Raw genomic sequence first — 23636 nt, 5'->3', positions numbered from 1 at the left:
TTGTTTTATATAAATAAAACTGTTTATGGGGTGCATTTTAATCACTTGATTTTCTTTAATTATGAGGGATAATTGCACTCTATTTTCTCGATGTCTGGTGTAATTACGTATAAATTTCTTGTGATTTGAAAAATTATGTATTAATTTTCATTCACTTTTTTTTTGGTTAATATTAACAAATTTAGTAAATTTTGACTAATGGATGGACCTATTTGTTAGACAGGATGCAAATTTCAGGGGCACTGGATGTAAATTTTTTAAACTACAGGAAAATTAGGTGTGATTACACCACACTTCATGTGAAGGGAGTATAATTATCTCTAATTATTATATAAATATATATTACTTTTTAATATTTTAGAAATTAAAACATAGAGATACAAAATTTTTAAATAAGATTGTATAATTTCTTTAATTTATAAAGTTAAATAAGATGACGACTCCAACCCATTCAATTTAAGTTCAAATCCAAGTCATAAAAGTTATGAATGATTGGGAATTTAGGTTTGGAGAACAGAAGAAACCGGCTCCGGACCAAACCTACCCTCCTAATTTCCGCAATATATACCTAAAATATTCAAAACGTTTTCCACTTCTACTTTTGTTTTTCGTTTTTTTCTTCCAGTTTCCCTTCCCTTGCTCGGGGCGTTCACGAAGTCCCGCCATAAATAGGTATATGGGATTTTTCTGTTGTAGATATGAATTTGAATTCTGGGTTTATTTGATTTTTGAAAACTGTGTGATTATCTTCGGATCGACCTGCGTGTTTTATTTGACTCAGGTCCGTTTTTTTTAATAAGCTTCTCACGATCTTTTTGTTATTTTTGCCGATCGCATGTGTGGAAATTGATGCAATTTCGTCAAGAATTTTTTGTTTAATGTTGAATTCAAATTCTGATTGTAAGATTTTACTGCATTTTTGTATTTTGTGGGTTTGCACTGAGAAGGGTTTTCGATTTGGTTATCTGTGTGATTGAATTTAGAATTTAACTTTTATAATTTGCTTTTTTGGTGGGGAAAACCTTAACTTTTGTTGCTTTGGATCTGTTTCTGACTTATAGTCCTACATGATTTGTGCTTGTGTTTTCCTTTCTGGTGTTTCAGATGCTCCTGGTGAATTTTCTTTTTCAGTCATATATCTGATAATGGATTTAAGAATTTGGTAGTTTTACTATTCTTTTGCCGTATTTTATGGATGTTGAGATAAATGCTCGCTTTCTAAGACAACAATGATGCACCAAAAGTGGAAATGGCATTAGATGGAGACTGAATACTTTAATACACTAACTTTGCTCGGAAAACGGGCGGAAATAATGAGGTAAAAAGAACTACAGTACAAAATGTTTTTCAACAGTAAAAAACAGCCAATACAGTCCAAACGTTCCCTCTGTTCTGGGCCATCTTCGAGATGGCCTGGAGACGAATCTAAACACTATGAATGTTGTTTGGGAATCCTTTATGCAAATCATCATAAAATGCTACCTGCATATCCAAAAAAATCTGAACGTTATCTTTTTTCTTTTGATGCGATGAATATCACTATTCTGGCACCCTTATGTTTATTCATAGATTCTTTGAGTAATTGGATGATTTACGCTTTCTTGGTTTTGATCATTGTTTATGTACCCTGCTTGAATATAGATTCAGTTCTAAAATTCTCATGGGCTGTTCACTTTTTTTAACCCTCCTGTTTCAGGATATAAATTTACAGCTTTTACAATGCTAGAGCAATTACTGATATTTACTAGAGGAGGTTTAATCCTCTGGACGTGCAAAGAGCTTGGAAATGCTCTTAGAGGCTCCCCCATTGACACCTTAATCAGGTCCTGCCTTTTGGAGGAACGATCAGGCGCAGCATCTTATAATTATGATGCCCCAGGTGCTGCCTACACTCTTAAGTGGACATTCCATAATGAGCTTGGCCTCGTATTTGTTGCTGTATATCAGCGGATTCTCCATCTCTTGTATGTTGATGATTTGCTTTCTATGGTGAAGCAAGAGTTCTTGGACATTTATGATCCAAAGCGAACTTTGTACAATGATTTTGATGACATATTTCAGCAGCTCAAGAAGGAAGCTGAGGCTCGTGCGGAGGAAATGAAGAAATCAAAGCAGGTGGGCAAGCCTGTGAATGATAACCTTGGTAGGAAGCAAGGGCAGGTGCAAAGTGGTAGCAGAGATGGAGGCAATAAAAAGAAGGGTGGTGATGATTCTGGAAAGGATGGTGGAGATGGCAAGAAATTCAAAGGCCGCCCATTAGAAAATGGGAGTGTGAATAATAATCATGTTGGGAAAGGGGAAGCACCCTCAATAGTTAATGTTAATGGTAAAGAGAACGGGGCCTCTGATACTAGAGCTTTTGATGTAAATAAGCTGCAAAAACTTAGGTCTAAAGGTGGAAAAGAAACTAAAACTGTTGTTAACAAGGGTTCCAAGGAGGAGCCAAAGAAAAAGATAACTAAAAAGAATAGAGTTTGGGATGATTCCCCTTCAGAGTCAAAGTTAGATTTTACTGATCCTGTGAGTGAGAATGGGGAACAGAACATATCAGTTGTAGCAGCAGATCACGCAGATCAAGGGGAGAGTATGATGGACAAAGAGGAGATCATCAGCAGTGATAGTGAAACCGAGGAGGACGAGGGGAAGGCTAGTAAGGTTAATAGAGGGAAGAAGGGATGGTTCTCATCCATGTTCCAGAGGTATATTCTCTATCTGGCACTTGATACAAGGGGTGGCGGTTCTTGTTCGCCTTCTTTCTTTTATTTATTCACTATGTGTGCTCTATATGCTTGTGCATTTAAAATTTTGTAAATACTTCCTTCACTACAATGGTATCTTTCTTTTCCTTCTTTCCTTTGTTGGCCTTGTCTTAGACAAAGCCAACTCATCAGCCCCTTTATTACGTTACCACATTTCGGGGATTGTACTTCTTATTCGTATCAGGTCCATGCGTGATACTAGTAAATATGCCCATAAAGAGTGAAGACTGCAGATTTTCATGTTTGTGTCGATATGCTTCAAATTCTATTGCTTTTTTGCCAATTCTATGATAATAATCCTTGCATACTTAAGTTTAAAGAACCAGTTACTGCTGCTGTTTGCGGGCATGCTTAGATGTTTCTCATCTTTGTAATGGTGTAGTCGGTAAATGCTCTTATACCTGACATGTGTATTTCCATTAATTGCGACGATGGGCAAGCGAATCTCTTCTTACCTCATTTTTCTGATTTCAGCATTGCCGGAAAGGCAAGTTTGGAGAAGTCTGACCTAGAACCAGCTCTTAAAGCTCTCAAAGACAGGCTTATGACCAAGAATGTGGTATGTCTTTCAGTCTTTCCTTGTCCTATCTAGTTGTTTTCCCCCTTATCGTGTAACTAGGGTCACTATTGTGCAAACTGGTTTGCTTTATTTCCATTCCCCCCAAAACAAGCAGATATTATATTTACTTTTCTTTTCCCTGAGTGCTGTGTTCTTCGAAATCATTGCTTGGACAGGCAGAGGAAATAGCTGAAAAACTTTGCGAATCGGTAGCTGCAAGTCTTGATGGCAAAAGGCTAGCGTCTTTCACAAGAATTTCCTCAACAGTGCAGGTATGCAAGCACGTTTTTGACCCTTTAGGAACGTAGGAAGGGAAAAAAAAATCTCTCCAAAATAGCAGTTTCCTTGTCTTTTTTGTTTGAAAACGTGTTAATTTAAGGTAATTTTATTGTTCAAATTGATGCTACCAGGCTGCTATGGAAGATGCCCTTGTTTGCATATTGACTCCGAGACGCTCCATTGATATTCTGAGGGATGTTCATACTGCCAAGGAGCAAGGGAAACCATATGTTGTGGTTTTTGTTGGAGTTAATGGAGTTGGGAAATCCACGAATCTTGCTAAGGTTAGCCTTGGTTGGCATGAATACATAAGCTTGATGCTTGCTGAACTATTAATTTTTCTTTTATCTTTTTCACCATGCCTTCCCGCAGGTTGCTTACTGGCTTCTGCAGCATAAGATCAACGTTATGATGGCTGCTTGCGACACATTCAGATCTGGAGCTGTTGAGCAGCTGCGTACTCATGCTCGTAGGCTCCAGGTAAATATTAGTGCTTAAAACTTGTAATCTATAGGCTCCAGGTAAATTTTAGTGCTTTAAAACTTGAAATCTATTGAGATTTAAAATCTTGCTGAAATGGCACTAATATAGAATATCTTAAATCACCAGATCCCAATATTCGAGAAGGGTTATGAGAAGGATCCTGCAATAGTGGCAAAAGAAGCAATTCAGGAGGCCAGTCGAAATGGTTCTGATGTTGTTCTAGTAGACACAGCTGGAAGAATGCAGGTAATTGACATACTTACTGGTTGCAAATTTGCATGTTGACAGGATTTCTGTTTTTGTACTGTAATTCACATCATTTTTGGATTCTTATACGGGGGCTCCGGACTAAATGTCAAGCAAACAGTTTCTGCTGATTTTATCTTCTTGGCATTCTAATCTTCTTTCTTGTGGTCATGTTTCCTGCAACTTCCTGTTTATCGTTTCATTGATGCTGTGCAGGATAATGAACCATTAATGCGAGCTCTGTCAAAGCTTATCTATGTTAACAACCCAGATCTTGTTCTGTTTGTTGGTGAGGCACTTGTGGGGAACGATGCTGTGGACCAATTGTCGAAATTTAATCAGGTTGATCAGATTGTTTTTTCTCTCTTCTGTCTTTCACGTCATGGATAATTTCTTTACCTGCTCTCATTCATGACTTCTCTTGAATTTACTGCAGAAACTGGGTGACCTCTCACCCTCAGCTAATCCCAGATTGATTGATGGAATCCTGCTGACTAAGTTTGATACCATCGATGATAAGGTATGAACCTAATTTCTGCATCCCTTTTCTTAATCTCTCCCAGCAGTTCGAATTTTCTAGTACAAATCAATATTGCATCTCGTATTTGCAGTATGTAAAATATTTCTTAAAATGTACAAGTAACGTACACATGGCTGACATATATAAAGTGCAATATAAGACAAAAAAAAAACAATTTGCAATAGAAATTCTGTATTGCTCTCCCATTTTTCGTGCATGAAAGTACACTTATTGTACCTGGTGATTGATGAAGGTCGGTGCTGCATTGTCCATGGTTTACATTTCTGGAGCACCTGTGATGTTTGTTGGATGTGGGCAGTCGTATACCGACTTGAAGAAGCTCAATGTCAAGTCCATCGTCAAGACTCTCCTCAAGTAGGATAGGATGTGGACTTAACCTTTAATTTAAACTTGGATGTCTTTCTTGATTATGGAGTCCAGTTTCTGAATCTGTTGCTCACTCTCTGTACTTCCCATCTGTGATCTCACCATATCGGTAATATAGGTGGAATATTTTAGAAATATGGCTCTGTTTGGTTTTATTTTTAAGGTGTTTTTTTTTTTTTTTGGATTTTTTAAAATAAAGAGAAAGGTTGAGATGAGTGTGTGTGTGTGTTGTTTTATAATTTTTAATTTGTTTGATTTTGTATTTTGTATTAGTTTAAAATAAACAAAGATAAGTTAAAACAAACTGGACTTTATGTGTGTGTTTACTGTTTAGTAAAGATGCAAGCAAATATTCCAAATAATTTTTGCTATCTTTCAGGCTGGTGGTAATGAGAGTAAACAAAGCCTGGCTTTGACTTTCTCGCTTCCTCTTTAGCACTCACGTGCTTGCTGAGATTTGGTGTAATTATATATTAATTTTATGTAATTTGAAAAATTAAATTTAGTACTTTTGAAGTTTATTTTTGTCTAATAAATTAATCTTTTCGTTAGTCAAAATTTACCAATTTTGTTGATACTGGCAAAAAAATTGAATGAAATTTATATTTATTCTCGATTTACTATTTTTGTACATTTAATACATGTAATGTAGTATATCTTCATCCTTATAAGGATAGTTTGGTCAAATAAATATTTGTTTGATTTGTAATAAATTAATAATAAGTTAATTGGGGGTAAATAATTTTATTATTTAATTTGTTTGCTAATAGTAAATCTTGACTAATGGAGGGATCTACTTGTTAGATGGAAATAAAATTTCAAAAGTACTAAATGTAATTTCTCAAATCATAGATGGTACGTATAATTACACCAAACCTTAAAAAAAGATGATGTAATTATCCTTTAATATATTTGCATCAATATGATGGCCTATGAAATTTCCTTCTTCCATAGGGACGAATATGCAAAATTAATAGGATAAGTAGCGAATGTGAAGAAGGCAATGAATTTTATACATAAGAGAAAAATTGTGGCATCTTTATTTGGTACAAAAATGATAAGATGAGTGTAGTCCTTCTCTCCCTAATAGACCGTGTTTGGCTGGTGGCTACTTTTTCGCTTCATCTTTACCAGCCTTTAGGAGGGCATCCTCTATCTCTTCCTCCACATCTTTTACCTGAACACCTCACACCAAATAACCACTATCAATACTTTGTTTAATTTCAATTTCAAATAATGCATCATTACCGGCATGCCATGTGCTTCATACATGCATATATATATATATATAATGTATACGCATATCATGTATATATTGTGGATGCACGTTCATATATATACACACACATACGGATTGGCGACACCCATATTGACTATTAATTGTTAAACGATACATGATATATTAAACCCATGGTTCATGATTTATATGGATGCAAATTCACATAAATAACATCGAATTATTTATATGAATACATTACACTTAATGCGACCACTTGTATGTAATAAAATAAATTGTAATTAATGAGAAGGGTATGTGGTAGGTTGCAATTTTATTTTCTATGACAAGGGAAATTGATGGTGACTTGAAAAGAATCATCATCATGTGATTCTTGCATGCCTTTGGAATAATTTTAGACACACTGATCTGGCAAGCAACTCCTACTACATATGGGATATCTCTAAAAAGAAAAGAAAAAAAATAAATGAATTTAAAAAAAAGAAATAAACATATTCTACTTAGCTCAAGTTTATGCTAAAAAAATGTAATGAATCAATATGAAGTGAAAAAACTAAGTGATATATAGTTGAGATGAGTGTTAAAGACCTTGTGAACTAGGTCTTCGGCTTTTTTGGCTTCTTTGACGGCCATTTTAGCTAGATCGTCGAACGATTCAAGTGCCTCCTTGAGCTTTGAGTCACCGGGAAGCTTCTCTTCCACCTCCTCCACGATTTTCTCCGCCTCCTCCGCTATCTCCTCCACCACTTCCGTCACATGCTCCACCGTCTCTATAGCTTGGTCGATCTTGCCTATAGCATCCAATCATACATAAATAAACCAAATATGATATGATTATACTTAATTAATTACATAACAAGTATATTGACATCGATCATGTGTTTACGGTTAGATTTGATAGCTTATGCATGAAGGTAGAAACATAGGGTTGATATTGTTGTTTTACTAACCTTTGAGGCCTAGTAGGAGGCCCCCCTTGTGACCAACTGCAGGTAGGATCACAGTAAATAGTACCCCCAACAACCATTTTTTCCTACAATAAACACGGATACCAATATATCATATTCATCCCGAGTGCACATATCCCGAGGAAAATTCTTGGTGAGGAGGACGATTAGGATCATCCTCAGTGTACGAGCATACAATCATGAATTCTTAATCTTAGACGAAACATATAATTACCATGGCGACGAAGAAGAGTCCGAGGAAGATGAAGAAGCCTTGGGCTGAATGTTGCTCGACACGGATGTAGTTCTGTATAATGATAATTCAGTGAAACGACGAGCAAATTCAAAAGTAGTTGCAGCTTACCGAGAAAATTAACCTAATACATACCTAGAAATCCCATATTTCTCACTGAACTTCAAGAAAACGTGATGGGATTGATCGATCTTCTTTAGACGTTGGATTGTCTTAAGGTTGTATGGTCCAAACTGAGGAAGATGTGGTCTGTGGCAGCCTCTTACAATGGAGTTGAAGCAGCAAGGTGATGCTGGACTTGTGATCTTAGTACTGGACATGACTTGATTTATTCTACTAAAATGGTCACCAGTTTATGTCCTGATCTCCTGAAGAAGGAACGAAAGGGCTTAAATGAGAGGAATTTGTACAATAAATTGTTAGAGATGAAGTAGCGAAAGTGGCCACCTCTAATTATTGAGTGGGGTATTTTATGTTCTTGATATATTGAGATCTGTCATTTTCATAATTGATTATTATTGTTATAATAAATTATTACGTGCTCCTTAAAGTTTGACATAATTATAAATATTTTATCATTATTTCGAAAATTATTGATACCCATGATTTTAGTGACCATCTAACAACTAGCCTAATTTATTAATTTTTGTTAGTTATCCATCTGTTTTTTATGTAGTGAGCTGACCAAAATATCTTTATAAACTATGAATTATAATTTTTTCTCATTTTCTGGACCAAGTGTATAATTTTCCATCCAACTTGTCCGATTTTTTCTTTTTTAGAAAAGAAAAAAAAATACAATAATGACAAAGTTTGATAATTCTAAACCTCCATCCAGAGATACATAATTTCACCAAATATCAGGAGTATTTGTAATTTTTTAAGTAATGAGGGGTATTCGTAATTATGCTAAATTTTAAATTAAGGAGCTTGTTGTAATATACCTTAATTATTATTGTTATTTATTTATTTTCAGTGCTGGCGGATAATTGAATTTAATTTGCGTGAAACACGTGGGGTGGACTCTGGATTAATAATGACAGGGCGACCTACACTAAACTTGTGGAGGGCATACGAGTTATGATATGGTTAGGTTGAAGAAGTTATTATAATTAGTGACATGATTACGTTATAATTGCTTACTGCTGGTGGATTTTTTTTGTATATGAATCGAGTATAAAAATATCAAATAATATGGATCGTGTTACGTTATAAATAATCGGACCTAAATTCTGGTGAGGTATTCATTGTTTGATGCTTTTACATGTGATTTATATAAGAACAATCCTGCTTACAATGAAACGCTCTTGTCTTATGAAATTTTCACTACTTGAAACCCTGGGGTGATCTTTCCCATTATTGATTCTTTTATGAATCGATTGTAAAAACATCAAACGGTGTGAATTATGTGCAGAAACATCAAATTCTGTGAATTCGTGCTTTGTTAATAGTGGTATGTATCTATATTGTAATACAGATATTGCATGATATCGTGTGATGTTTTACATTTGGTTCATATATGATAAACTCGTTTGATTATTAGAGTTTTTACCATCTCTATTTTCTCAAATTATTGGGATAATTACATTCCACTTTTCTGAAGTTTGGGGTAATTACACATAAATATGGTCTGAGAACTTACATTTAGCACTCCTGAGATTTGACTCTGTGTAACAAATAAGTCATTTTGTTAGTCAAAATTCACCGAATTTGCTGATATTAACAAAAAAATCAAAAAAAAAAAATTTTAGATTTATCACTCATTGATTTATACTAATTTATGGCAGGTTAAATATATATTTTTATGATCAAATTACCCTCATACGTTTTTACTCATTAATACATGTGATGAGTTATATTTTAGTCCGAAAAAAATTATTTAACCTACAATAAGTCAGTTGATGATAAATATCAATTTTTATTCAGTTTTTTGGATAATATCGGCAAATTTAGTAAATTTTGACTAATTACATAGGGAGGACTTATTTGTTAGACGGTGGCAAATCTCATAAGTGTTAGATGTAATTTTTTCAAACAATAGAAAATTTACGTATAATTATATCAAATTTCAGGAATGGGAGTGTAATTATCCCCCAATTATTTTAAAAATATGTTGGAACATATGTTGTGGGGCTTCAGAACTTGCTGGACCTTTGAAGGTTTGGAGAGATTCCTGCATTAGTTTATGCTGTTTTAAGTACTTGATTATTTGTAGAGAATATAGTCCTTTTTTGAGTTGGATAAACTCATTCTAACCTCCTTGAAAAACACCCTTTAACTAATTTAAGCATTTTACTAAGGGTAATTAATTAAACGTACAACCCTCAAAATTAAAGGGGTATAACATAATTATTATCATTTATTGAGGGATTAAATTAGTAAATATTCTAATTATAGGGGGGATGAAAGTGCAATTACTTAAAAAATATTACATTTTGCTATCACGCATTGTGGCACAATAATAGAGCAGCTACCATGCACGCTTATCTTCCAACCAAGCTGGGGCCGGACAGTGGCCGACAATTGCAACCAACTCGAACACAAGAAGAAAGGATAAGTCGAATGATGTCAACCATGTTTTGATGTAACTTTACATTATTATGCAGTAAAAGTTTAGGACATGATGAAAAATTATGATGATATGTAGCATGTGAAACACAAGTTCCATAGTACTCTTTTGTTTTTCTGGAAGAATTGTATTTACACGCCCGTCTAATGTATCATCCGTTTAACATATCTTTACCTTTTGGATGATTATAAATACATTTTAAAAAATATCAATATTATTTATATAAATCATTTCCGCTCGACAAATTATACATACACCCAATCAAAAATGTCAATATTATTACACAAATTAATCCTGTTTTTTGGCTAGTAAGTGTGGTTTATAGTATAATTATGCAAAAGATAGAGGTGAGTAATATAACTAGACCACATGTCAAGGGGGCGTAAATATGATTATCCTTTTTCTTTTTTAATAATTTTTTATACCTTATCAATAAAATTGAAGCTCAAAACTCTTCACTTGTTGGAAGATTTCTAATTCGTGTCGTACGTATGTGTGCGACGGTCAATTTATATCGTAGTGTAAGTTTATATCTTATTTGCTTCATTTATTATGAAATTATCGATATACTCGATAGGATTTTGAATATGTTGATGATGTATTGTTAGATGTAATTGATCTTTTTATTTTTTTTAAAAAAATAATCAAGATAGTCTGAATTAAGTCTGAAAAGGATTACGTCTGAGTAAACACCAATATTGTTAAGTCTGAAAGGGCTTAGATTTGAATAGAGACCTCCATTTCTAAGTCTAGAAAGGCTTATGTCTAAAGAGGACAATTATTTCTAAGTTTGAAAAGGTTTAAGTTTGAATACACTTTTATTTCTAAGTCTGAAAAGGCTTAGATCTAAATAAACACTTTTATTCCTAAAAGCCACAAATGCATACGTCCAGGAAAGACCTTTATTTTCGAAGTATAGGCAAAGACACCCTGCCATCCAACTAGTTGGAATGGTGCTAAGAGCATGCAAATCATGGAGCTAGAAAAATAACCAGGTGGCTCTACTTACCAAATGCAAGTTATATAGAATAATCATTTGTCCACCACATGCAGTTATATATCAAACCATCAAAAGAGGACAACTATGAAGGAAATCCATAATATCTAAGCAGCACCAAAGTGCCAAGGAAACATCTAACAGAATCCAAAGCATCCAAATACAAACCAAATGTTCAAACTCCCAAGGCACATCCGCCCAGCAGACTTATTAGCAACACCAACCTCCTTAAGAACAAGTTCCAAATTTGCAGCAATTGGAGTAGAGGGATCAGGGCTTGGACCAACAACTCGAACTAGAGGAGTTTTCACGCACATCCTAGTCTGGACGGAGGACAATGGCAGAATTTTTGGGCTCCGGGTGAAAATCTCGGGTGACCAACGAAGTTTTCCTCATTTCTCCAAGAAAGCTTTCCATCACCGATATTTTTTTCTTCATAGACGCATATTTCTCAATAGGAACTGAAAAGAAACTCTCTTCCAACTCAGCTATAACTTGTGGCTCCAAATGGGCAGAGATCTTAGCCTTCCCCTTGCTTGGGCTAGCCTTGGAGGTCTTGCTAATCTTAGCAGGGGAAGATGTTTTTGGATCAAAAATAGAAATCCCTTTAGCGACCAAAGAGTTGAGAGGAAGGTCATCACCATCACCCTCATCGTCAGAGTCGTCTGCGTCTATTAACTTCCTCTTGTGTTTACTGGAGCCACCAACAATGGGAGAACTTCCCATCCCACCTTCAGGAGCAGCTTCAATAGGGCCCAAAAAAACAATAGAAGAGGTGTCCGGAGGTGTGGAAAAGGAATCAGACAATATGACCTCATCAGAATTATTTAGACCTTGGGAAATACCCTCGAGAAAGAGCGTACCCTCGCAACAATGGGGGCAACGAGAATAGGGCGAGATGAAGAAGTACCCTGAGAAGAAGAAATTTGCAAGTGATGACGAGCACCCATCCACAGGCTACGGGAATCCATCACTATGTTTGCTGAAACAAGCAAATCAAATATCAGTAAGCAAAATATCAAATCCAAATCCCCTACTAGGAAAACAGGAGAGAAAATATACTAAGGTATAAAGCATCCAGACCGAAGGAGGCTGGAGACAAGCCAACAACAGAAAAACTTGTTCGGTCGTAATAACCTTATAGTCATATTCATATTTGATGATCCTTTCTCTAATGAAGGTACCACCCAAAAAGACAGGCCCCAGAGGGTCCAGAGAAGGCTTGGTTAAATGCCATTTGCTTGGGCTAGCCCAAGGTTTATCAGGGGGAGGACGAACAAAGAAAAAACTACTTTTCCAATCTGTATATAACTTCTTATTATTACTCACTAACTTCAACCCTCTCTTGCTGTTCAGATAGAAAAAACCTTTCTCCCCTATACTTAGATTTAATTGATGAAAGGGCATAGAAGTTATCTCCTAATTCCACTTACCCAACTTTAATATGAACACACTCGATAAGTGGGGGGAATTCTGATGTGGGGATATTTCCTATATCCTCTAGCGAGGCCTTTACGACTGGGAAAGAGACTTTCAAAGATCAAAATAAACGACATCACTAAAGGTATGCACAACTAAAGATACAACCTTGGAGGACCTATGGTACGAAAAGTATCTAAAGGTCATTAGAGATCTTTGGACACAAAAGACAGAATGTTAAAAAGCACTACTAGAGCCACCCACACTACTCTGTCTGCACAATAGTGGGCCCCTGGACCACCTCCATCCTTATCCATTGGGTTTGTACAGCCTACCCCTGTTGGATCAAAATATGATCCAAAAAGGGTCATGTAACATTGTACAAATCCACCTTTACATATAAATATGACTCTCCATCTCCAGTACCAGGACCGGATATTCTATCTTACTCAATTATTCACAAAATACTCTTGTGTTTCCTATTGACTTGATCGTTGGAGAGTTATCGCCGGAATTCCCTCCAGCCTGGCTCTAACACATAGGATCGTTGGAGAGTTATCGCCGAAATTCCCTCCAGCCTGGCTCTAACACATAGGATCGTTGGAGAGTTATCACCGGAATTCCCTCCAGCCTGGCTCTAACACGTGTCAGTCTTGCAAATCCTCATTGATAACATCTCTGCTCGCGAAAATCCTGAGACCTTTTAAGCCCCTCGGCTCACTTGTAGATACCTTCATATTTCCAGGATATAACAAAGTCACAATTTGTTTCCCCTTACTCTTTTTTCTTTTTTCCCCTTTCTGGTATATGAATGATAAAGCTATTCTTCCAAATCCACATCAACATTTTGGCCATAACCCTAATTTATTTGCGTCGGATGGAGATCGCATGGTGTTCTTTTGATAAAATTGATAAATTTTGATCATTTTTATTTTCAATGTGAAAAAACAAATAACCTTGTTATAGGGCTTAATTACACAAATGAATTTGAATAGGACAAAAAATAGCACCCTTTATACTTATCGAACAAAATTATAATTCTTTTTTTTTTTAAAACAAAAATATCTGAAAAAGTCATATTTATTTTAAAAAGTCCAAATTCATTTAAATTAAATATTGTGTTAGGGATATGCATGGGCATAATAGATGTAGGTACATCATGTGTTAGGTCATCTTGCACTCAAGCCTAGTTGGTGATACCTTTTAATTTTCTTCGCTCACAATAATTAATTCCTTTTAGTCTTTAATTAATAAAACATTTATTACTATCACTGATTTTAATAGAAATTATGGGATAAATACACTTTTGCTTCCTAAATAATACCACTTCTTCAATTTTAGTTCCTAAACAATCACTTTTTACACTTTTGGTCCCTAAAACATTTTTTTTTACAATTTCGATCATTTTTCTTTAATTCACTATTCCCTACATTATAAATTATTATGACTTAAAAATCATAGTAAATTAATACTATCTATGAAGGTCAAACAAAACCGATGAGAAAATTTAAGTTTTGATTATAGTTAATCAACATTCACTATGATTTTATTTTTGGTCAAAATATTTGCTAGTAGTAGCAAATTTTTTTGTCAAATAGCCACTGCATAATCGTGGTTAATTAGTATTCGTCATGATTCTTTACTTTCAATCATGATAATTAATCATAATGAAAAGTCATATTTCTTTCAGTGATTGATCGTTAAATAAGACGAAAATAAATTTTTTTCATGCCTCGTGCCCAGCCCCACATGCATGCAATATAACTTTTTTTCGTTCAATTTAATGGTCAATTAACAAAAATGACCGAAAAGTGCATACTCAGATATCAAAATTGTAAGTAGTAATTGTTTAGAGACTGAAATCGAATAACTGATATTATTTAAGGACTAAAGTGTAATTCTCTCTGAAAATTATTTTAGATGTGAACGCAAAAATATAAATAAACGGGATGATGGTATAATTATTGTATTAGTTATCTTTCATTTTCTTAATACTTAATTTAGTTTGACCATACTACAAAGTTAGGTGTTGATTTAATTGCTAAAATATTTAGGTTTCCTCAATATGGATTATTTTTCTTCTTTTTATTATTCGTCGACCTCTAATTTTTGTTTATTTTCATAAGAATTAAGTTCTTGTTGCTTGCACGTTGCTTTTAGGTATACATGATTTAGAATGTGTCAATTTATAAGTTAGGGGCTTTTAAATTTAATTTTTTTTATTATAGTAAGTTTAAATATCTCTATAAATTACTTAAATATTATAACTCGAAAAAATTTAGAAAATAACATGATATAAAACAACATAAATAAAAATATGGGGCTTAATGTATTAACTATCAATCTTGGTTTCGACCATAATAATTAACTATAATAAACACTAAACAGTCATATATATATTTTTTTATGCTAAATGTGGATCAAAGATCCTAATGGTGTGATAGTGTTGTAGATTAATTATAAGTAAGGATTGAAAATTTGCACGAAATGTATAGAAATAATGTACTCCATGTGACGTGTTGACTTTGAACTATACAATTTGGACCAATTTGTTTGTTGTTGTACCATAAAATAAAGGATCGTGGTACGTAGTGGACAATGGCTTTAGATGAGCCTTAAGACATACTATCCTTTGCATGCATTAGAAGACAAATAAAGAAAGAAACAACGTAGCAATGTGGAAAGTGTTTGGAAGACCCTAATTAAACTACTCTCTAATCTTAAAAATGTATTTTTGGGGGTGTTTTGGAGCACTTTTTCTGTTTCTATAACTCAAAACACACACACTCTTTTGAGTGGAAGTTAGAGAGTGGCTTGAGTGTACTTCCAACTGCTTTTTTTTTTTTTTTTTTTTTCTAAATCATTTTTATTTTAAACTATTTTATCCTCCTTACACATCTAAAGTTTTTTGAATAATTATATTTATATCCTGATCTATATTCTATTTACATAAACTACCACAATTGGATAATTACATATACATTAATTAGTAACATCAACTTATTTACACAAATCATCTCTACTTTTTGAAAAATTGCAAATATATCTCCTAAAATTATCAATATGATTGTACAAACTTACCCTATGTTTTAGCTGTCATGGATGATATCTGTAATTATATACATATATAAAGAGAATGATTTGTATAAACAGCTATAAACTACCCTTGCTTTTTAGTTGTTACGGGTGATTTATGTAATTATATAAATATGAAAACAAGAGTGATTTATCTAACAGATCATAAGTTGTAGCGTATAAATATAATATTCTTGTTTTTTATCAGATTCACACACACTCTCAAGTTCGACACAAAATCTCCTATATCAACGCCAGACTCCAAAACTATTAGGCTGTCCCTAAGAGGACTCGTTACATGTCTAAAGTTGATAGTAGATATTTCAAATAATTTGAGTGATTTAACATTACTAAACATCTAAATTTGTGGGGTGTTTGATGTAATTTATTTTTGAATGATCTTGAAGACCAAAACAAGCCCAGTTGTGGCCTGGATTTAAAATATGGGTGGTGAATGCCCCCACCACTACGCAACCCTGCAATTATGATAAACAATTCGCATTGACTTTCTCCACAGCAAGACAAAAAAGCTGAAACCACCCCTGCACTGATGAAAATGAAATCCCAACCTTTGATCACTTTATCTCATTCCATAGTTGTTCTTGCACCTCCATCTTTCTCTCTGAATTTGATCAGAATCCCTGGAAAGAAAAAAATAAGAAAGAAAATCATGATTTGAATCCCTCTTTGTTTGATTGATCCGTCTCTGTTCTTGAATGGCTCTTCACCACAGAAAGCTTCTGCCTGCTGAAGCTGATAAGAGCTATGCTCCGTCCTGTTACATGTGTTATGTCTGCCCTGACGATTGCTATCTCCAGCCTCCGCCACCGCAGCCTCCGCCTTTCCCCCCCAAGACCCACCAAATCTCGACGATCTTCATCCTCATGCTCTGCGTCCTCGCCGCCGTGTTCCTGTTTCTATCCTACCTCACCGTCCGCAAATTCCGAAATTCCAGGCGGGGAAACTCTGCCGGAAATGGCAACTTGACGGAAGATTTCATCGACGAGCACCAGGCGCCCCTCGTCGATCACCCCATATGGTACTGATCAGTTATTATTTTGGATGAAAGTAGGATTAATTACAATTAGACTGACTCCAAAAATACGAAATTTCACACCACTCAAAGAAAATCTAAAATTATACTTTATATAACTTTTTCTAAAATTCACAATTTACTTCTGATCGGCTTTCCTTATGCTCTGGGTCTAAATAATAATATTAGCAAAAAAAACTTCCATAAGTATACACTTCATTTGACATTTCTATCTAATAATTTTGTATATAATAATATTAACTTCACTTTCTATATATATATATATATATATTATATATTCTTATAAATACAAAAATATATATGTTAAATAAGGGAAGAATAAAAAGTTTATATAATTTTTTTGTTACGTCAGCATTTTTCCTTTAAATCTTACTTTTCTTGAAGAGGATATGAGTGTAATTCTAAAACTTTTTTTAGGTGAAAGTGTAATTTCATATATTGGAAGGGTTTTAAGTGTAATTAAACCTTAAAAGTATAAATAAAACTGCTATATGTTATCCGTACGTTTAATAATTGGTTAGAGAAAATAATTATTTAATATATAGTATCTGTAAAAACAGGTACATTCGCACTGTCGGACTCCCTCAATCGGCAATTGACTCGATTTCAGTGTTCAAGTACAAGAAAGGCGACGGCTTGATAGAGGGCTGTGACTGTTCTATCTGCCTGAATGAGTTTCAAGAAAATGAAAGCCTCAGGCTCCTGCCGAAATGCAGCCACGCTTTTCACGTATTGTGTATAGATACCTGGTTGAGATCACACAAGAATTGCCCCGTCTGTCGGGCCCCCATTCTGATCAGCACAAATGTAAATGCTAATCTGCCGACAGGTTCGTCAGAAACGAGCAATACTAATTCGAATGAGGCTGAGAATGCAGAGGAAACTCCAGACGAAACGACGAGGGGTATGGCTGATGAAAACAGGCGAGCAATGCCGGTGCAGGACGACACGCTGGCCGGCAAGTTACTGAGAAATGGGAATTTCAGGGTACTTAGTGATTTGACCGATCATTGGGTGAGGTCGGAACGAGAATTGCAGCAGGTGAGGAGGGTTGTCTCGATGGATCACTCGCTTGTGCTGGATAACGATTCGTGTAAGAAAGGTGAAGGGTGTTCGGGTACTAAATTAGTGGAACTAGTTGAGAAGCAAGACTTTGGCAGGGTTGGGAGAAGAGGTTGTAGGAGTTCCAGCATTAGTAGGCTAATAAAGAGTTCTTCCTATGGTCGTTCCCTGGCGAAAGGGCCTGTTTCGATGAAGAGATCGTTTTCGTTTAGTGGAAAACGGTGGCTGAGGAAGAACGGTAGCAGAACCGAGGATTCGGTTCCGATACCGGAGATCAGCATACAAAGTATTAGTTGATGTTTAGTAGTGTTACACTCATTGAGGAGATAATGAAGTAACGTGCGGATGTCGAATCAATCACAGAGCAATTGTGATATACTTGTCATTTGATTGGTCATTTTTCCTTAAGTATACACGATCCATACAACAAACGTATTGTATTTGTCATATAATTGATTCAAATTCGACCAAACCCAATCTGAATTAAAATTTTTATGGGTGCATAATTAATTACATGGATTTGGAGAGGCCAAGAACAGGAAAGAGAGTATGAACTTTTTGTGCTGATTCTGATATTCATAGTGATAAAAGGGTTGTCCTTGAGATAAAGCCCTGTTGGAAACTGTAAATGTGCATGATTGAGTGAATAAGGCACTGATTTTGCTTTGAATTCTTCTTATATCTGCTATCATGAATGGTTTGGTTCATTGAATTTTCGTGAAGACAGAGTCAATCCCACCCTTTATTGATTATCCTGCAATTGTATAGAAAGAAAATTTTAAAGCGGATCGAGTTTGACTAAATTTAAATTAACTATAGAATAAGTTTAATATATTTATTCTATAATTTTGTGTGAAATATACTTGTCATGTAATTAATTATTTTTTTTTCAGTATACATCAATCATGCCACAAGTGTTTTACACTTATTATATAATTAATTTAAATTTAATTAAACCGAATTTTGGTTAAAATTTCTCTATAGATCTAGTCGTAATGGAACGTCAATGAGTTGGGCTTGTTGCATCTGATCCTTTAAAGAATTACAACTCTTTTGACGAAGGAAAACCTAAATTCCGCTCAGAACGTTTAGTTGGAATAAAAATAAAATGTATAAAAAGAATATATAATTGGGAAAGTAAAATTGAACGTACATAAAGCTTTTTTGGAGCTCAATTTTAAACAGAAAAGTAGAAGTATAAAGCTAAAAAAAAAACTAAGATTACCCATTTTATTGTTATTTACTATATTACCTCTAGACATAATTTATCTTGAAAAAGAAAGATCCTCTTTTATTTGAGATATTGGCATCTAAAAAGTAATTCAATCTTGTTCTGGTTTGGTAGCCTTATATTTTTATTAATAAGTTTTTCGGTTTAATTTTTATATTTTTTTAATAATTTTAAAATTATTTTATTGTTAATTTATTTATTTTCTAATACAAATTGATGATAAAATTATTAGTTGGTAAAACTACACAAATTACTCTTTCTTTCGCAACTTATTTTGTTTGTACAAAATACTTGAAAGTATTTAAAATATACTTCTCTTTTTATCATATCAAATAATTTTTTTATAAAAAAAAAAGTGTTATTCTTCCCCTCCTTAGTCTCAAGATGTAAAGTGGGTCGGACTCCCAACCCAAGATTGAATCGACTCGATTAAAAAAGCAGGTCGATTTGATCCATGCCCAGTTGGGACATGGCTAGTCCTAGTTAAGCTTTTTTTGGGATAATATACGACATGTTATTTTTATTTTATTTTTTTAAATTGACTATTTGATCATTATTTTCATAGGCATCATCGACCTTCGCACACCAAAATTTGTATAAGTTTCTATACGACTGTCTAATGATCTTAACTAAATTCCAATTCAATAAGGAAACTAATAAAACACGAACCTTTTGGTTGAAGGGAAATTTCTAATCCAAATGGGGGTTGGCCGAAAATTATGATTTTGATCATAAAATAAATCATTTATACAGTTTTGGTTTTTAAACAATTTGAAGTTGCAGTTTTGGTCATCAAAGTGTTGTTTTTTTTTTTTTTAGTCCTTCTATTAATAAAATCATTAAAGTTAACCAAAGTTTCATTTGATAGGAAAAAATAGTCCTTTTCCTTTTATTCTGTGGTATTTTTTAAGTTTTAGTTCAATACACCAATTTTTCATATTTTCTTCTAACTTCAAGAGAAAAAGTTAAAAAAAAAATAAAAAAATTTAAACAACTAAATTTGTATACAATCTTAACTTTAAGTTTCCTTTATTTAATTTGTCTTTCATTCTGATTTTTTCTAATCTATATATAAAATAAATATGAAAAGACAATAAATAAATACAATAAAGCTCTATATATATATGTTACGCATATATTGCGAGTATTGTGTAATACGAAATAAAAAATATTAACAATGTTTTGTTAATATTATATAAAAAAATTGTTGTTTAAATTATTTTTTTTCTCTCTTGACACTCGAAGAGTAAGAAATAGATGTCTTGGACCAAAATATGAAAAATACCATAAAATGGAAGAAAAATGACTATTTTTCCCCTTCAAATGAAATTTTCGATAAATTTAACGGTTTTATTAATGGACGGACTAAAAAGGTCAAAAACAACAACAATTTGATAACCAAAACTACAAGCACAAATTGTTTTTGGACCAAAACTGCATAAATGACTTTATTTGAGGACCAAAAAATTGTTTATTCTGGGTTTGGTTAGATCTGAATTAATTATATGATTAGTGTTATGCACTTACCATGTGATTGGTGTATAGTTCAAGAATGTGACCATGCGATTGGTTTGATTCAATTTGGGTAAAATTTTTCCCCGAGGTTCAAACGGATAAACGATCATATATTTATTATTTTCAACAGAAGGAAGAAAAATAAGCTGACATTCATCAAAACTCCATTGATTGCTCAGACGAAGCTTATTTAGCCAAAGAAATTCTTAACTGAATCAGGTTTTCAATATTTTTGTCCAAAGAAGAAGAAGAAGAAGAAATTAAACTGTAGAAGCAAGTGTTGACTTAAATTAAGCTACTGCATAAGTAGAGGTGTCAATGGGTAGGGTAAGACCCTATCCAAACCCATAGATTAACTCTAAGACTCAGATCCAGACTTAATTAATATTATTAGACCCATACTCAGACTCAGTAAAAGATTATAGATTAGGTCTGGATTATGTTCGTATCCATTATTACCAATGGATCTATGTACCCAATTTGAACTAAAAAAATATATTTATTTTTCTTTGTTATTTAATTATGTTATTATTTATCCATCAATCTAATTTCAAATGGATAAATTTAAAAAACTTCAGACATCATATACATTATTTATCGTGTAATATTTTTATAAAATTATTTTATAAATGGTATAATAAATGATATATTATTTAAAAAATTATAAGAAAAGAATTATTTATATATTACTTCAATAATTTTGAATTTATTCATAAATTATTAGGGGTGTTAAAAATTCGATTAACCAGTCAAAAATCGATCAAACCAAATTTTCAGTTCGTACCCAATTTCGAAACAAAAATTTAGTTTGATTTTTGTTATCTTTTGAAAAAAAAAAATAGGTACAACCGATCGGTATGATTTGTTTAGGTCGGTTAGTCGTACCGACCAAGCAATCAAAATTAAAAAATATATTTATATAATATATTATAATTTTAAAAAATATATTAATATATAAATTATATTTATAATTTACCAATATATAATATTATAACAATATAATTTAATTTCTACTTGTTTTAAATTTATAAAAAAATATTAAATTAATTAACTGATAGTTTTTTTTCTTATGAATTCGATAATTTGGCTATTAACCGAATCGAATAAAAAAATATTTAATTATAACAGAAATCGAACCAATTAGTTTGATTGGATTTTTGGTAAGCCGAAATTTTTAGTTAATCGAAAAATCAGTTCGGTTCGATCCAATTAACCGAATTGAATACCTCTATAAATTATGAATAAAAATAAAAATAAAAAAATAATTAATTTAATTAGTATGATTTGCAGAAAAAATAGATTAGAAAAAGAAAATCAGATTTTGGTCTAACAAAAAATTCATTTTAATCCCCGACATTTGATTTCAACTTCAAAATAATCTCTCTTTTCAACTCACTTCAAATTAATACCTCCAACGAATAAATTTTCCATATATACCCCTATATAACTTTTCTTTTTTCATAAAAAATTATTTTAGTGCTTCACTTTCTTACTTTTATTGCAATTTCATCCCCATAACATTAGCTTTAGAACTGAAAAACCAAATTGACCCTAGAGCCTTGAGTCTTAATAAATGAGTATGGATAAATCATAGATTATTATAATTGTGGTATACATTACTGTTAATGTCTCTCGTTTTTTGTTTTCTTCAGGCTGACACTAAATTGCCTTCGAAAGCATGGCTTAAGTTAATATCGTCATCGACTGATGTAATGAAAGTAGCAGATCATACAACTCCAGTGACGTTGATATCAAGAAAAGAGTTTCGCCTGACAAACCTGTCTTGAACTTGCTTCATAAAGAAGAACTTGTCTCGGATTGTCTTCCGAGTATGAGCCTCATGGGTTTTCGAGGCTTTTCTTTATGTAAATTAGAACACTTTGTTTATAGAACTTCGGCATTCTCTATACTATCTGTACTTGTTTCTTTTTTTATCTAAGCAATAAAGATTGTTAATTTTTTTTTTCTGGCCCAAAGATTGTACTTCTTTTATAAATATGAAATTTATATTGAACGGCAAGAATAGAAAATTCAATAAAATTGAGAAATATCTTAATTTTCATGAGGTAAGAGTATTAAAATAACAACAAAGAAAATACCTAAATTTTGAGGAATTGTATGCATATGTTTTTAATTGTAAGATTTATATACGCTTCATAATATTGGTTTATAAAACATACGAGCTCGTTAAGTTTATTTGTTTAGGGCTTCAAGAAGTCCGAGACTTCAAAAATACCACTTTAACTCGTTTTTACATAATAATCTTTATTAATTTTATCTAACATGGGTTAAAAGTAAAGAAATTTGTAGTAAAATAATATGAGTTTCTTTTTTTTATATATATTTTTCGACACTACCAAGAACTAGGGCTGCAACCGAACTTCCCTCGGCGAGCCAGAAAAAAATTGGCTGGAGCTCGAGCTCGATTCGCACGTGCCGAGCTGGAACTCGAGCTCGAGCCCAATTAATTTTTTTTTAACAATATTTGAATTTAAAAAAATATAAATTATTGTAGCATTTGAAATATATTATTAAAAAATCTAAATAAGAACTAGGAAGAAAATTTTCACAAAAAGACCAAGAAGAAGCAATACGATGAAAGAAAAATGGTAGCCATGAAAAATCATTTCGTATAATCATTTAATGAGAAGTAACCAAAGTTTCATACCACTACTTAGTTTTTGACTAACATCAACACATTCATATAAATTATATTAAATATTTATTTACAAAAAGATTATCAAAACGTATTAAATTTATGAGATATTGACTAATAGTTCTAATATATAGTGAATAATTGCATTTTGATGTAATAGATATTGAAATTGTAACAATAAAATTCATATGCATTATATTAAATATTTATTTACTACAAAATTAGTAAAACATACTAAATTATTGATTAAACTTGTTCTTAGATAATATAAACCAAAATATCGTATTTTAATATAATCTAAAACTAAAATATGATATATTAACTAATAACTCCAATATATGGTGAATTTAAAAATAAATAAATTTTGTTGTAGTAGATATTGAAATTA

At 32.9% G+C, this 23636-nt stretch overlaps 3 protein-coding genes and 1 long non-coding RNA gene across 5 annotated transcripts; 2 read left to right on the top strand and 2 right to left on the bottom strand.

Annotated features, from left to right (window-relative positions):
• The first annotated feature begins 491 nt into the window (after nucleotides 1–491).
• LOC105176431 (uncharacterized) lies at nucleotides 492–5448 on the top strand. Its single transcript, XM_011099228.3, has 10 exons — nucleotides 492–672; nucleotides 1697–2699; nucleotides 3234–3318; nucleotides 3495–3590; nucleotides 3729–3881; nucleotides 3970–4077; nucleotides 4207–4326; nucleotides 4543–4668; nucleotides 4763–4846; nucleotides 5100–5448. The coding sequence occupies exons 2-10, from the start codon at nucleotides 1720–1722 to the stop codon at nucleotides 5223–5225; spliced, it is 1878 nt and encodes a 625-aa protein (XP_011097530.1). The 5' UTR covers nucleotides 492–672; nucleotides 1697–1719; the 3' UTR covers nucleotides 5226–5448.
• A 777-nt stretch (nucleotides 5449–6225) lies between these two features.
• On the bottom strand, nucleotides 6226–8107 carry LOC105176430 (uncharacterized). Its single transcript, XM_011099227.3, has 5 exons — nucleotides 7806–8107; nucleotides 7653–7724; nucleotides 7421–7503; nucleotides 7059–7261; nucleotides 6226–6410 (listed from the first exon to the last, which is right to left on the bottom strand). The coding sequence occupies exons 1-5, from the start codon at nucleotides 7988–7990 to the stop codon at nucleotides 6342–6344; spliced, it is 612 nt and encodes a 203-aa protein (XP_011097529.1). The 5' UTR covers nucleotides 7991–8107; the 3' UTR covers nucleotides 6226–6341.
• Nucleotides 8108–11235: 3128 nt separating this feature from the next.
• Nucleotides 11236–13474, bottom strand: LOC105176429 (uncharacterized). The gene is made up of 2 exons (XR_016063748.1): nucleotides 12374–13474; nucleotides 11236–12218 (listed from the first exon to the last, which is right to left on the bottom strand). It is a non-coding gene; the product is annotated as an uncharacterized LOC105176429 (long non-coding RNA).
• Nucleotides 13475–16180: 2706 nt separating this feature from the next.
• LOC105176428 (uncharacterized) lies at nucleotides 16181–18222 on the top strand. Of its 2 annotated transcripts, none has more exons than XM_020698690.2 (2): nucleotides 16181–16769; nucleotides 17330–18222. In XM_020698690.2, exons 1-2 carry the CDS (start codon nucleotides 16447–16449, stop codon nucleotides 18141–18143), a joined length of 1137 nt encoding a protein of 378 aa, XP_020554349.1. In that variant the 5' UTR covers nucleotides 16181–16446; the 3' UTR covers nucleotides 18144–18222. The 2 variants fall into 2 exon arrangements, with proteins under 2 accessions (XP_020554349.1, XP_011097526.1); XM_011099224.3 differs by having other exon boundaries at nucleotides 16190–16769; nucleotides 17345–18222.
• The last annotated feature ends 5414 nt before the right edge of the window (nucleotides 18223–23636 follow it).

The sequence above is a fragment of the Sesamum indicum genome, linkage group LG13 (genome assembly GCF_026168435.1).
Source record: "Sesamum indicum cultivar Baizhima isolate 11 linkage group LG13, ASM2616843v1, whole genome shotgun sequence".
Classification (NCBI taxonomy): Eukaryota; Viridiplantae; Streptophyta; class Magnoliopsida; order Lamiales; family Pedaliaceae; genus Sesamum; species Sesamum indicum.
Note: the sequence above shows the minus strand (reverse complement) of the source record. Positions and strands in the feature narration are given on the sequence as shown.